The sequence below is a fragment of the Monocercomonoides exilis genome, assembly GCF_001643675.1.
Source record: "Monocercomonoides exilis strain PA203 chromosome Unknown scaffold62-463630, whole genome shotgun sequence".
Classification (NCBI taxonomy): domain Eukaryota; phylum Preaxostyla; order Oxymonadida; family Polymastigidae; genus Monocercomonoides; species Monocercomonoides exilis.
This window is the reverse complement of record NW_027150607.1, coordinates 115139-130045: the sequence shown is the minus strand read 5'-3', so window position 1 is coordinate 130045 and position 14907 is coordinate 115139. Positions and strand designations below refer to the sequence as shown.

At 36.5% G+C, this 14907-nt stretch overlaps 2 protein-coding genes across 2 annotated transcripts; both read left to right on the top strand.

The window, feature by feature from the left end:
• Positions 1 to 341: 341 nt before the first annotated feature.
• Positions 342 to 741, top strand: MONOS_18308 (uncharacterized protein; the record flags this gene model as incomplete). Its single annotated transcript, XM_067871316.1, has 2 exons — positions 342 to 527; positions 631 to 741. 2 exons carry the CDS (start codon positions 342 to 344, stop codon positions 739 to 741), a joined length of 297 nt encoding a protein of 98 aa, XP_067719441.1.
• Positions 742 to 8292: 7551 nt separating this feature from the next.
• Positions 8293 to 8865, top strand: MONOS_15769 (uncharacterized protein; the record flags this gene model as incomplete). The annotated part of the gene is made up of 2 exons (XM_067868664.1): positions 8293 to 8308; positions 8459 to 8865. The coding sequence occupies 2 exons, from the start codon at positions 8293 to 8295 to the stop codon at positions 8863 to 8865; spliced, it is 423 nt and encodes a 140-aa protein (XP_067719440.1).
• Between the last annotated feature and the right edge of the window lie 6042 nt (positions 8866 to 14907).

Sequence of the window (14907 nt, the reverse complement as noted above, 5' to 3'; positions counted from 1 at the left end):
GGTATTTTTTTAATTCCCAGACTAATAAAGAGAAATGGTTTCTCAGAAATGCGGGAAAAAAGATTTGTTCACAAAGAATTTAAAATTGCTTAATTTCTGAACATCGAATTTTTTAAATCTATTAAGTTTTTGAAGGAACATCATTGAAACTGTATTCATTGCAGAAAAAGTCCAATATTTTGTTTAATAGATGAATTGTGAAATAAAAAAAAATTTCAAAATTATTGGGTTATTAAAGTACAAAGTACCTTAATTCTAGAGAAAAACCGTTATCTACAACACCTCTTTATTAAGGGAGTGAGCTCTGCATTATGGGCTCAGCCGATCACAAAATTCGAAAGATGACAACTTTGTTGGAAGGACCTGCGTCGGGACTGAGCGGGATATTCCCGCAAAGCGGACCTACAGGCGGTATGGGAATGGCGCCTCCCATCTCCATTCCAACAACAGAGGCCCCAGGATCCCAATTCCCAGCCATGTCAGCTATGTCCTCAACAACCTCGACAACCTCAACATCAACTAGTTCAGTTGGCTTGCCTCATTCCCCAACACAACCTCTATTAGAGGCAGCTAAATTATACTTTGGAGAAAACTTGCAGAGTACAATATTTGCTTATCGTGTTGATCAAGGAGATCTACTCCAGACATTACGAGATTACGAATCCTTATCGGTCCCCCAGTTCCTGCCTGCTACGACTCATCCACATTCGCGATCGCAAAGTTGGTTCTCCGATGCTTTAGACGAAGGAGCGTATAATGTGGAATCTTTATTAATGCCCGCTTTGAAAGCGATGTTGATGGCAACACGAGGGACAACAGAAGAAGCACAACAACACCAGGAAGATGCAATGATGCTTACAGTCGCAGCTCTCCAAGCGGCTCGCCACATGCGCATTCAAGCCAGATTCGGTTTCAAGGCCGCCAAAACACTTCAAGAAGAAAAGGATGATCCGTTATTGACCACAGAGCAGCTGGAGAGGATTAAGCCAATGTTGCAGGCCAGAACAGAGCGGAGACAGGGAAGCTCTGCTTCACACTTGTCACAAAGAACAAGGAGAATTGGTTCATGGAAATCTAGATCTACAAGCTCGGGAACTGGAAGATCAACACGTGCAGCATCAAGAAGCAATTTTTTTCGGAGAAAGTAGGGGGCCGCACCCAAGCCTTTGCCGAGGAATGGAAGAAGATCGGAGTGACCAATTGGATAAAAGACGGGATAAGACCGATTTGGAAGGGGAGAGCTGCAAGGGACAGGTTGAAACAGGAAAAGATGAAAGGCAAAGGCTTCCTGGGTGGCACAGAGGAAAAAGAGGCTTGTTCAGAATGGATTCAAGAAGGACTCAGGACAGATATATTAACACAGTTACAAGAAGGAGAGGTCTGTTGCTTGAACAACATATTTTTCATAAAGAAAAAGACAGGGAAGTTCCGTCAAATCCTCGATTGCCGTGCACTCAATTCCGCACTGAAAGATATTCATTTCAAAATGGAAGACCATCGCACTGTGGAGAGACTGATCCAAAAGGGAGATTTCGCAACCTCACTAGATCTATCTCAGGCTTATTTCCTGATCCCAGTTCACAAGGAATTCACCCCATTCCTAGCCTTCAAGTTCGAAGAGAGATTCTACGGGTTCAAAGGCATGCCCTTCGGATTCAAAGACGCACCGAGAATTTTCACGAAAGTCATGAGAAAAGTTTCGCAAGAAATCCGAAGAAGATGGAAGGTGAGGTGCATTTCCTACTTGGACGATGTCCTATTGCTGGATCCAGATCAAGTCAAGCTGAAGTTGGCAACACAAGAAATTGTCGAGTGGTTTCAACAGTTGGGCTTAATCATCAACAGGGAGAAGAGCGAGTTCTTCCCCAAGAAGAACTTCAACTATCTCGGATGGACGTGGAATACGAGCCGGATGGTTGTCTCAATGGAACAACAGAGACGCAGGGAACTGAGGAAAGAGTGTATCAAATGGATGAAGAGGGTGAGGAAGAGCAGCTTTGCAAAAACGAGAGACTTCGCTTCATTCATAGGTCAGCTCAGCGCCGCACGGTTCGTGTACAAAGACGCCTCTTTATACATGAACAAAATGTACCATTTACTGAACAAGCAGGTCAAGAAAGATGGCTGGGAAGGAGCGGTTCTCTTGAACAGCAGCATAAAAAGACAATTGGACATCTGGATTCAAAGGCTCAAGGAGAATTACATCAGAGAACTGGTGGACTTCTCGAAGCCCGACGCCATATTAACGACAGATGCTTCCCCTTGGGCTTGCGGAGCGACCTTGGCAGTTGGAGGAGAGAGATTTCACTTTCACAAACAGTTCAGCAACATCACAAGGCTCCAAACATCCAATTTCAAGGAGCTCCTTGCAGTTTTATTGGCTCTCAACAATTTTTCATCACAAATCACTCACAACCATGTGTGCAAGATCCTTCTCCGTTCCGACAACACCAGTGTAGTGTTCAACATCAACAGGTGGGGTGCGGGACCCAACCTCCTGCCGTTATTGAGAAAGATCAAGGCCACATGTCAGTCGATGAAATTGACGATGACAGCAATCCACATTCCAGGGGAGAAAAACACAACCGCAGACGCATTGTCCAGGTTGGAGGCCGCAGGAGATTATATGATAAGGAGTCAATGTCTGAAGGAAGCGGAGAGGGCTCTCGGAGTGATAGCAGAGATAGACGGTTTCGCAAACGAAGGAAACAAGAGGAAGGAGATATGGTATGGTCCAGGAAGTCCGTTCGCTCAAGATGGTCTCACGGCAGATTGGACAAGGAACACAATGCTCATTCACCCTCCCATTCCGTTGATTCTTCCGAGTCTCAAGAAAGCAAAAGCAGAGAGAGCGAGAGCAATCATCCTTCTTCCGGCATGGAGGAATCAGATATGGAGCAACTTACTGGAAGAGATGATGTCTCAACATTACGTTTGGAGGAACTCGAAAGCGGTTTTAATCCCGGGAGCAGGCCTGAGGAGAACGGGTGCAGCACTGCCTCCCGGGGGATACATGGCAGTAACAATCAATTGGTAAGAGAAGTTGGAGAAGAATGGTGGTGGAAAAGCCTCAGGATCTGCGGAGTCCCGGATAGGATCATTTCCGTTACGAAGGAGAGCATAGCAAAGTCCACATGGAATCAATACACATTTGGCTTTGCACACTTCAGCAGGGAATGGGAAGAGTTGAAACTGGGGCCGTTCCCGAAATATTTCGATGAATGGTCAATGGATTGTGCAAATTGTCTACTATCCATGAGAGACAAAGGTGGTAAATATTCATGCCTGTGTGCTACACGGTCAGCGATTTCACTCTTTTCCAAGACGGTATATGGTAAGGACTTGAGTAAAGTTAGTTTAATAAGCACAATATTCAGATCGTTTTCATTTTCCCAAACCCATCGAAAGCCGTACACAAAGATGTGGAGCCCCGACATCGTGCTGTCATATTACGAGAACTACGGGCTGAACGAGTATCTTTCTTTTTTGACCTGACTGTGAAGTGCATTTTGCTTGTTATGCTGTTCACTTCATGTCGATTCCATGAGCTTGAGCAGATATCAATGGCTAACTCAATATTCGAAAGTGATGCGATTTATCTATCCACAAGACTTAAGACTTCCAGATCCAGGGAATACATTACTGTTCCATGCCTGGAGGAGGTTCACAAACGAATATGTCCTGCAAGAGCTATTCACACCCTTTGGGAGAGAGTCAAAGCAACGTATGAAAATAGAGATACGTTCCTTCTTAATACAACGCACCATACACCGTTAACTGCAAAGGGGATAAGAACGCTTGCTAGAATAGGTTTGCGGAAAGCAGGAGTTCCTGACGAATACAGACCATATACGATTAAGCACGCATCGATATCCAAGCTAGCATCAAGTGGTGTCCCGGAGGTGTGCATCGCCAAACACGCACGCCTATCAACAACTGCTCACACTCCGTCCAGATCATACTACAAAGCGAACCTGGCAAACCGGATGGCCCGCGCACTCCTTGCCTCAGAGGAAGATAGCTCCCAACAAGATGAAAGCACAGTTGTTGAGAAGAGCTGCATTTCAAAACAGATAGAGGGCATTCCCTTCTGTGCCACTCAGCAAACAACAACCATAATGTTTGGTCTTCCTCCGCTTCAACCACTTAATCACGCGGATTCAACAGCCGAACCTTTTTCTACACAAGCGCCTTCCCCAGATCTTCCATCGCAGCAAACTTTTCCAGCGACACAGCCTAATCAAGCGATAATATTTCCAACGAGTGTTGAAGAGCCAGAGGACAATAATACTGCAAAGAGGAATGAACCAGAAATTACCAGAGGAGAACCAGAGACAGATAGGACTGATATACGCACTGAAATATGTAAATGCAAAGATTTGCCCAACTATGAACACTCCCTTAATAAAGAGGTGTTGTAGATAACGGTTTTTCTCTAGAATTAAGGTACTTTGTACTTTAATTCGCGGAGAAAAATCTATCTACAACACCTCTTTTCCCTCCCAGAGCATAGCTCCTCCCTCCGCTTCACACTTCGTGTTTTAAATAAATTATGTTCCACCGAACGGACGTGGTCCAATCATTCCAGTAATTTTCCCAAGCCAAGACCTTTAAATAATAATTCACAACCTGGAATAATGGAAGAGATATTCAAGGAGAAAGAAATACAATGAAATTAATTGAGTCAAAATAACACAGATATCATTGATGAAATCAACAGAACAAGCCAAAGATAAAGCCACACCAAAGGAATACCAAGAACGTGAACAGCTAGCCAATACAAAGAGCCTATGCGGATAGCCGTGTGCTGTTGCCGATGCCTAAATCGAGCGCCGTTTACAAAATGCCAAAACTACGTCCCAAGCCGAGCCAAAGACAATTGCCAATCCCTGCAACGCCTCAGTATGCCATTAGGCACAGAATATATTTATTGTAATGTTATTTTAACACTTCATCCATTTGAACACATCACTTTTGTGACCGGCTGAGCCCATAATGCAGAGCTCACTCCCTTAATAAAGAGGTGTTGTAGATAGATTTTTCTCCGCGAATTTTGAAATAACCCAATAATTTTGAAATTGTCAATGGAAATTTTGAAATTTTTGGGGAATTTTGCAATTAATCAGGTGGCCAAATATTTTCTATGAAAATATATATTATGCATGTTCAAGAAGTTTTTCAAAGCATTTTATCGAAAAATGCTCTGCTGTTTTTAAAATTGAAATTAGTTGAAAAGATATTCAAAAGATATTTTTTAGTGATTAATTTTGATTATTCAAACAAAACCTATAAACACTGCAGTTTTTAGATAAACAATTGGGTAAAAATTACAATAAACGATACTCATTTCTATTTCAAATATTTTTTTGAAGGATTTATCCCAAAAAAGAAATTTGAAAATGAAATTTCCAAAAAAAAATTTCAGTGATGTATTTCAACAGAACATCATCTTTTCCACAATTTCTCTAAGTTTTTGCAACAATAAAACAGCTATTTCCTTTCATTTGTCTTCAAGTTTCAGGTGCAGCATTATTTCCTCTTTCTTTTTCTTTTTTCTTCTCTTCTTATTTATTTCTTGCAAAACATTTATTCCACACAATTCTTCGGACTGTGCATCATAATCATTATTGAAATAAAATAATTTTTTTCAAGTCCTTCCAATTATCTGTTTACTCAGATGTTCTGCTCCTTCAAAATTCATTTTTCATCGAATTGCGAAATGCCGCGTGTTGAATCCAAAAAAAGTTGCATAAACATTTGCAACAAAATATGTTCAAGCTCTAATATATTTGTTTGAAAACATTTGGCTTGCTTCCTCACTGTTCTGCTCTGCAAAAAATAAATTGTTCATTTTAAATAATTTGCCTGAATCACGACTTTGGGGAGGATACGGATGGAAACATCTTCACAATCAATTGAACAATAAAAAAATACATACGCATTAAATTTCAAATTCACATTGGAAATATTGTTGCTCCACAGCCATCCACAAATTAAAATGAACAACTTTTATTTTCTTCAAATAAATATCGCTTTTGCAATGTCCCGTCTCTTCACGAGAAATATTTCATTTAGTCAATCTGCCTTTGTTAAAATCTCAGAGTCTCACTCCGTTGACAGTTTCTGAGTATTTGACATTTCTTGATCATGCCCATCACATATTTTCTGCAATAATAGAAAAGAAGGCTCAGCTCTGTATTGTGGTTGAATGTGCATATGAAGACAATGTGGTTGTAAAAGGATAGATTTAGGCATAGGTGAAAATTGTACCACTTTCAGTTTGCATTTTTTCAAAATTCAAACACAACAGTGTAAATCTACACGATTACGTCAAGCGATTCAAAGAGGGAAATTTCGAAATTCGATCAAAAAATTTTCAACAAAATTTTCAATTTTGGAGACCCATAATATTTTTATGTTGATCACTACAAACTTAAAATTCGATTTCTTAACTCCTAAAAGTTCAAATGAATTTATCGATTCAATGAAACAAGAAAAAAATATAGTTTTTATTGTTTGTCATGGTGAATTTTCGTCTATATTATTTTTTATGTTGTTAATTTCTATAAATTCAATAAATACGAAAAGCTAATGTTCTTAAATAATAATGTGAATGCTCCAATAACATTTTAGAAGCAATAACGGAGGAAAACATATGCAACGTATGATAATAATCTTTAATTGATTATTAACTTTCTCAAATGCTGTATTTTCTCTATTTTAAATTGAACTGAATTTGAAACGTTTTTGACAAAATGAAGATCAGGTTTCAACTGCATTTTTTATGTATCGAAGGCTGGATTGAGGAACACGAGAAGAGAAAAATGCTGTAAGTGAAATTGAATGGGCAATAAAAGAGCGGGTGAAAACAATTTTTAATTTCTTTATTTGGATTCGATTTGAAAGGTGAAGGCGTGGTGTATGTGGTGCTTGAAGTGAATGATGTTGGGGTGAGAGTTAATTGGAGAGAGGCAAACAGGGGACGAGGGGAGTGAAGAGAAATGAAGATTTGTGGAGGTATTTTATTCTTGTTTGTTCATTTTCTTCATGTTTCATTTTTTGTTTTTATTTGTCTATTTTTGATTTCATTGATGTGTGATGCGATCAGGTGTTGTCAGAAGCGCCGGGGGAGCATGAAATATGGAATGTGGAAACACTGCTTTTTTCTGGGGCATACTTGGAAGAAATTGAAAGAAATCAGCATCCAGAAGAGTGTTTGGCAGAATGAGCGAAACGGAAAAAATGGAGCGAACGGGAAAAGAAATTTTTGTGGAATTCATTTACAAAAATCTTTTTGGAAGCAGCAGAAGAAGAGGCAGGAAAATGGATACAGCTGCATTGGGATATTTTTTGACATGGAGCTAAGAAGCATGGGGAAAGGGAAAAGGAAAAGGAAGAACTTCTGTGAGAGAATCGCCTTTCTCCTCTATTTACCGATTTTTCTCATCTCCTTCCATGCCTCTTGTATCCCTCTTCAAACAAATATTTTTCAACATTTCAACAGCATCTACAGATTGCCCATACCCAGCAACTTCGTCTACCCAAACATCAAGTTTTATGAACAGCTGCTCATTCTCATCAGTCTGCGATGTATGTGATGGAGGGATTGTTCATTCCCTCAATAATCCCTATGCCTCTTTGACTGCCTCAAACACCTCGTTTATTGGGTGTTGCAGGACAAGGAATGTGAAATGTGAAGGAAATGCAGAGGTACCATTGAAGCCAGGGAGACAAAACACAACGGAAAATGGAGCGAATACATTTGTTTGGTGTGAATGGGATGGATCGAAGACAACATGAGAAAGCGACTCGTATACTGATGGAATATCGAGTGGAGGAGCTATGTGCATGTACAGTCAATCATCTGCCTCTGTATCTGTTTCTCGTTGTGTGTTTAATGGATGTATTGTACATTATGCTGGAGGAGGAATTAATTGCTTCAATATTTCATCAGTTGAGATTGTGAATAACACCGTCGATTCTTGTAACGCTCAAAATCGTTATGGTGGCGGAGTATTTGTTTATACGATTTCGTCTTGTGTTCATATCAGCGGATGTGAATTTCAGAATTGCAAAACAGTTAATTGTGGAGGAGGACTTTATCTTGATAATTTTCAGGTTTCGGGAGCTGATTGCATTGGAGAAGAAAAAGGGGAAGGGGAAAGTGCGCGTGTGTTTGACTGCAGTTTCACTTCATGTTCAATTAAAAGTAATTGGGGTGGAGGTATGTATTGTGTCACTGTTCCTAATCAATTCAAAATGAGGAGCATTCAGTTTATTTCATGTTCGGCAATGGGATATGGAGGAGGTTTGGAATTATATCCAAATCGAGCAGCAGCACCAAATGAAACGATTTATTGTTATTTCATCTTTTTCCATGAATGTAAATGTTCTGTAAATACTCCATATGGTCACGATGCCTATTATGTTGATTTTTATAATGTCTATTTGCACTCAGGAAATCCGTTCTATGAATGCTACACAACAAACACGAATGAACAGAGAATGTGCTTTGCATACAACTACTCGAATGCAAACACCTGGTATTTTCAGCACGCGGAAAAGAAGGATTGGCTGAAGAGAGGGATTCTCAATCGATTTGTAACAGTAAGTGGCGGTGGCGAAGAAGAGTTATGTGGATTGGATGAGTCAAGTGCATGCCGAACCATTGGTGTTGCAGTTGATAAGAGCGTGATTCAAGTGAGCCTGTCAGTTACACTGATAGAAGGGGATCACACTAGCGAGACAACAACTATTAAGATTTGGACAAAGAAAATTTCGGTTATTGGGAAGAGAAGGGATGTAAGTTCGATTGGAACAGGAATACTTTTTTTCCATCATCAACTGGACAGCTGTTCAGTGTGAAAAGAGGGCAGTTGGAGGTGTGGCATGTAGGGAATGATCACAATTCGAAAGAAATCTATCGCCGAGAGTGATCGTGACACCAACTGATGTTGAAATATTTTTGTTTGCAAAAATAAGGGATAATCCTAAGTCTAAAGGTGAATCTAATATTGGAATTGACATTCGTACCCACTCCGCCACAGTTTCTAATAATTTCTATTGAAGAAAAAAAAGTCGATTCAAGCGCTGCAGTACAAATATCGAATCACACACGTCGACAGTGATACATAATTCGTGATCTGGGCAGAAGCAATTTTTTGAACCAGCTTTGTGATTTTTTTCCAATTATTTGGATGCGATATTTATTCATTGCTATTATTTTATCTTTAATTAATAAAACTTTAATAATGATGAATAACTGAATTAATTGTTTTTCTTGTACAAATTTTTACAAATTCACACTCATTTCTTTAACAAATGCGTTTGAAAACGAAAGCAGCTTTGCAAAGCCAAAATAAAATATGTATACATAGTTATAATCGAGCTTGTTGTGAATCCTTTGTTAAAAACAGGAAAAATTAATTTTGCGCAAACAATTATAAACCCCAAATCTCAAAAAACGAAAATAAAATGGAATGAAAATGAAAACAGCAATATGGTTTATGAAAAAAAATAGAGAATACAGTGTTTGAAGGTTATCCACAAAAAATCTTGATTTTTTTAAAAACTTTCGAAGACATCCCGCTGCATCCTCAATATTGCATTTTTCATATGCTTCTTAGCATTAACCTTCCTCCTCCTCCTCATCATCCTCCTCCTTTTTTCCCTTTTCTCGTTATAACTAGCTTCGCATCACTCAATATTCTCCACATCTTTTCTTTTCATTCATCCAGCTTCCCCATGAACTCTTTCAAAGAACATTCTTTTAAACACATCCTCTCCAATTCAACTTTTCCTTCCTCCTTTCTAAAATTGAATATCATACAAGTTTTAACAAATTTATTACCAAAAATAGTTATTAAACAATTAAAGATTATTATCATACGTTGCATATGTTTTCCTCCGTTATTGCTTCTAAAATGTTATTGGAGCATTCACATTATTATTTAAGAACATTAGCTTTTCGTATTTATTGAATTTATAGAAATTAACAACATAAAAAATAATATAGACGAAAATTCACCATGACAAACAATAAAAACTATATTTTTTTCTTGTTTCATTGAATCGATAAATTCATTTGAACTTTTAGGAGTTAAGAAATCGAATTTTAAGTTTGTAGTGATCAACATAAAAATATTATGGGTCTCCAAAATTGAAAATTTTGTTGAAAATTTTTTGATCGAATTTCGAAATTTCCCTCTTTGAATCGCTTGACGTAATCGTGTAGATTTACACTGTTGTGTTTGAATTTTGAAAAAATGCAAACTGAAAGTGGTACAATTTTCACCTATGCCTAGATTTATTGTGTAGGGTGAAGAATTTTAGTAATTACGAATAAACAGGGTTTTGATTGGGAATGAAACGATAAAAAGAATGTTTTTTGGGGTATAAAGAGGTATTTTTATGAGATTTAAGATGCAAAATGGATGTGTAGGAGATGGATTTGGATGAATTTTTGTAGGGTTGTTGTTGAGATTTTTGTGAATTGGAAGGAGTGGGAGTTGTGTTATTTGTTGGAGAAAAGGAATTTATTGTTGAGGAGGTGGGGCGAGGTGGGAAATAGGGGTAGAAGATGAGTGGAGCTAATGGAATATATTTATTGGAGGGGAGGTCAAGAGTTAGGTTGGAAATGGAGTGATATGGAAAAGGGATTATTTTTTTTATCAAATGCATCGAGAGAAGGAGGAGGCATATGAGGTATGACAAGAGGGAGAATTTTTGCGAGCGTGTGCATGATAAGAGAGAAAAGTGGAGTTGAAGGGGAAAAAATGTGAGGAAGGTTTTGCATATTTTATATTTTTAATTGGATGGACTTTTTGGTCGCGCCTCTCATTTGCGGGGCAAGGGATGGAGGTGTAGGTGGAGGAAGACAGGAAGAAGGAACATCAGTGTTGGCGCTTTGCATTGGAGGTGTGGAGACAGAGGTGCGACAGGGATGAATCGAGATGAGGGGCTGACTACGAGAGGGTGTTTTGCACCAAAGAGAGGCAAAATATTGGAGATATTTATTTTCTGATTAGGAGAAGGATGATGGGAGAAGAAGTAACAGGGAGTGAAAAAGAAAGGAATTTTGCAATTGTTTGTGGAGGAGATGAAGGATGTGTGGTGGAGGGGCGTTGATGTTTTTTGGGGGAAATGTGGAGAAGAAGAAGGTGATGCAGCGAGTAGGGATGGAAAGGGGCTCTTCTGATGGAATCTTCTTCATTGCTGGTTTTTTTATAGAATGGAGATGGATGAGTTATTTGAGCGGAAGAAGAACAAGAAGTTGGGCTTTGGCTGATATTTTTTGAGGAAGCAGAAAGGAAACGAAGACGAGACAGATGGGTTTTGTTGCAGAAAGGAACGATATTTGGAGGAGGAGAAGATGTTTGAGAAGAATGATCATCATAAAAGATATAGGTTTGCTTATTATGATTATTTTTAATTTCATCGTTTGTTATTATTTTTTGATGAAACTAGGAATTTTTTAAGAATATTTGCTGCGAATATATGCCTATGGAATATGGAAAGAGAGGATGTTAAATGCATTGAAGAAGCCAGAAAACAACAATTGAAGGGGCGCATGGAGGAGTGAGGGAGCGGGAAATATAAATGAAAGGAAAGGAAACGAAGATGATTATTTTTAAGGCTTTAGAAGGCGTATCAGGCGAATCTTGTTAAAAGCAAAAAGAAGGAAACAAAAGTTGATGACAAGGCCGAAGAAGATATCTGGCAAAAAAAATTGGGAAGAAGTAGATATTTTTAAGAAATATAAATGAAATGAGAAGATATTTTTCTTTCTTTTTAGAAGGTTTTGGAAGACATATACGACGAATCTTGTTGAAAGCCGAAAATGAGATCAAGGAATTGATGATGCAGCAGAAGAAGAAATTTGGCAAATGATTGAGAAGTGGAAATGAAATTTTTGACGGCTTGAAAGAAGAGAGAAAAGAGGAACTGGCCTGTGGTGACTTCCTTTCTTGAGGCAGAGTTGACAAAAGTTGAACTGACAACTGCCTCATTGAAAAGATACTGAGAAAATTTTGTTCTCAAGTTGATGTTCTTTGAGTTTTCTCATCATTGAAAAAACGCCTATGTCGATGCAAATGCTGTTTTTTTGTGAATGTTTGAGCGGTTGAGAAAAGTGGAATGTGCTGAAGAAGAAGAAGAAGAAGAGAAAGAGGAAGAGAAAGAAACAATAACACTTGAATATATTTTTTGATGATATTGAAAATCTCATTAAGCGAAACGTGATGCTGATATATTATCAATACTACACTTTTATTTCTCTTTCACTTTTTAACATTTTTTTTGTCACGTTAACATTTTTGTTCTTTTGGAAATATTCATTTTTGCGCATTGCATCAATACTTGATACATTTTTGATTTCTTTTTTGCTTTTTTCTTTCATATTTGACGTATTCTGTAGATTTTTGCAAATCAGTAATTTATAACCATTTTATAGAAATTTTGAAATGTTTTGAATAATTACAATCATTTATTGTTCATGGAAACATTTCAATAATCGTATTAAACGCAAAATAATATATTTTTTTCTTAACGATCTTCACAAAAATATGAAAAATGATATATTTCGCATTATTTGTTGTTAAATGTTCTGACAATTGAATAAAACATATTTAATAATCATTGTGATAAATAAACTGCGATTTGTGAATGCAACAATGTCAAAAGAAAAAAGAAGATCTTCCTTCAATTTTCATAAAACTTGAAATTTGTTGGTGAAACTTAAAATATCTACCTTATTTTCAATTTTTCTGAAAAATTTCAAAATCACTTGATTATTTCAAAATAACATATGCTAATTTCAAAATTTTACAAATATTTCAAAATAACACAAAAATTGTGCAATTCATCTAATGATTCATTTAATAATTCTCCTTATACGTTTTCGAAATTTGCCTTTGAATTAAGAAATTCAAACAATTCTGTGACTTATTGTTAAAAAATAAAAAACATTTACACAGGAAAAAATATCTTTTTTTTATTTCTCGGAGATACTTCAATATTGAATTTCTACGAGATTTGTGAAAAATAATTTCAGAACAAATAATCCTGATTTATTAACGAAGAATCACAGAGTTTTATGAATCATTTCGAAAACATGAGTTTTGCCTGAACAACTTCAATTTTTTGAATATAATATTAATGCTTTTGATGTATATGACATCGATATTTTCTTAAAATTTAAAATAAACAAGAAAAAACAATGAAAGGGTCCATAGCGACTTGTATAAAAAATGTTAAAAAGAAGAATATTTGACCTTCAAAAACCTAATTAACGGATACAAATATTCTCAAAAAGGAGAAACATTCGATAAAAAACTGAAAATTATTTGTATTTATCATGCATTTATTATCAAAAGTTAATGAACAAACCTATAAGATAAATAAGAGAGATATTTTCTATAATGTTTTTAATTAGTGTATAAATATTTATTCCTTTTCAATGTTTTCATAAGGGTTAAGTGCAACGAAAACTTTTTATTAAATAAACTAATTAGGATTTTCAATTTAAAGTGAGGAAGTTTTCAAAATATAAATTCCTGTTTATATTTAAATATAGATTTTCTCAGTTTGGTATCATCGTAATTCGAAAATCACTTTCGAAAAACACAATCGCATTCATTTACAATTGTATTAATAAAAAAAAACTTGTAAATCGAAATTTTATACCTATCGTTATCTACCCACTCACCGAAATAATGAAAACAGAAAATTATAAATGTGGCTGATCCCTTCTGAAATCATACTTTCGTTTAAGTTTTGATCAAAAATTTTATCTCAATGGGATTTTGAAAAAATAATATTTCATTTTAAATATCTACATAAAATGTTGGTATTTTCCGATATCGTCCATTTATTTAAAAATCCCTTAAAGAAATATTTTTTTGATCAAAACTCGAACGAAATATTGATTTCAAAAAGGATCAGCCAAATGTTGAACAAAATGTGAGGGGAAAATGTTTATATATACCAGATCGGAGACAATGAAACAAAATTGATGTTCTAAATGTGGAAAGGCAATAAGCATTTCGGAAGGAATTTCGTTCAGATATTCAAATATTTCAGTAAACAAATTTCTTCATATTTTTCTGTATTTTGCTCTAAAATTGAGCATCACTCCATTTATCATTTTGCTTTATGTCAACAAAAAGACAGTTGGATTTTGGTTTTTTAATTTTGTATCAATTTCTTCAACAATCATAATGGAAAATTTCGAACATGTTGGGGAAGAGGGTCATATAGTGGAAATCGACAAGATATTTTGAGAAAAAGAAAATCTCATAAAGGAAGGAAAAAGGCACAAGTCTGGCTTTTTAAAGGAATAGAAAGAAAACATGAAGATGGAGGAAGAAGATTCATTATTATTCGCGTGAAGAACAGAAGCAGAAGAACCTTATTGCCTGTCATTTTAGCTGACATCAAACCAAAGACAACAGTTAACAGCGATGAACGGAGCGCTTTCAACTTCATAAAGGATCACAACTTCACTCACATGACTGTGTGTCACAAATATCATTTTGTTGATACAATTACAGGTGATTGCACAAATTGAATCGAGGGTTTGTTGTCCAGGTTTCGAGCGTTTTTTCCTAGAACTGGTGCAAAAGACAAATTCATTGATGATTTCATTGCAAATTTCATGTTTCATTCATCAAAGAATTACACTTTCAAAAAATTAGTTAAAGAAATAATGAACTCTCTTCCAACTGATGACAAAGGAGACGATGATGAATCAAGTGAAACTGATGAAGACAACGATTCAATGTCCACATAAGTGGAAGACTCTGATACCAGCAGCAGCAGCAGTTTTGGAGCAGGAGATAGCTTATCTACATCTGAGCGTGAGGATGCATAGATAATTTTGTCACACAATTGTCTTTTTTTAGAAAGATT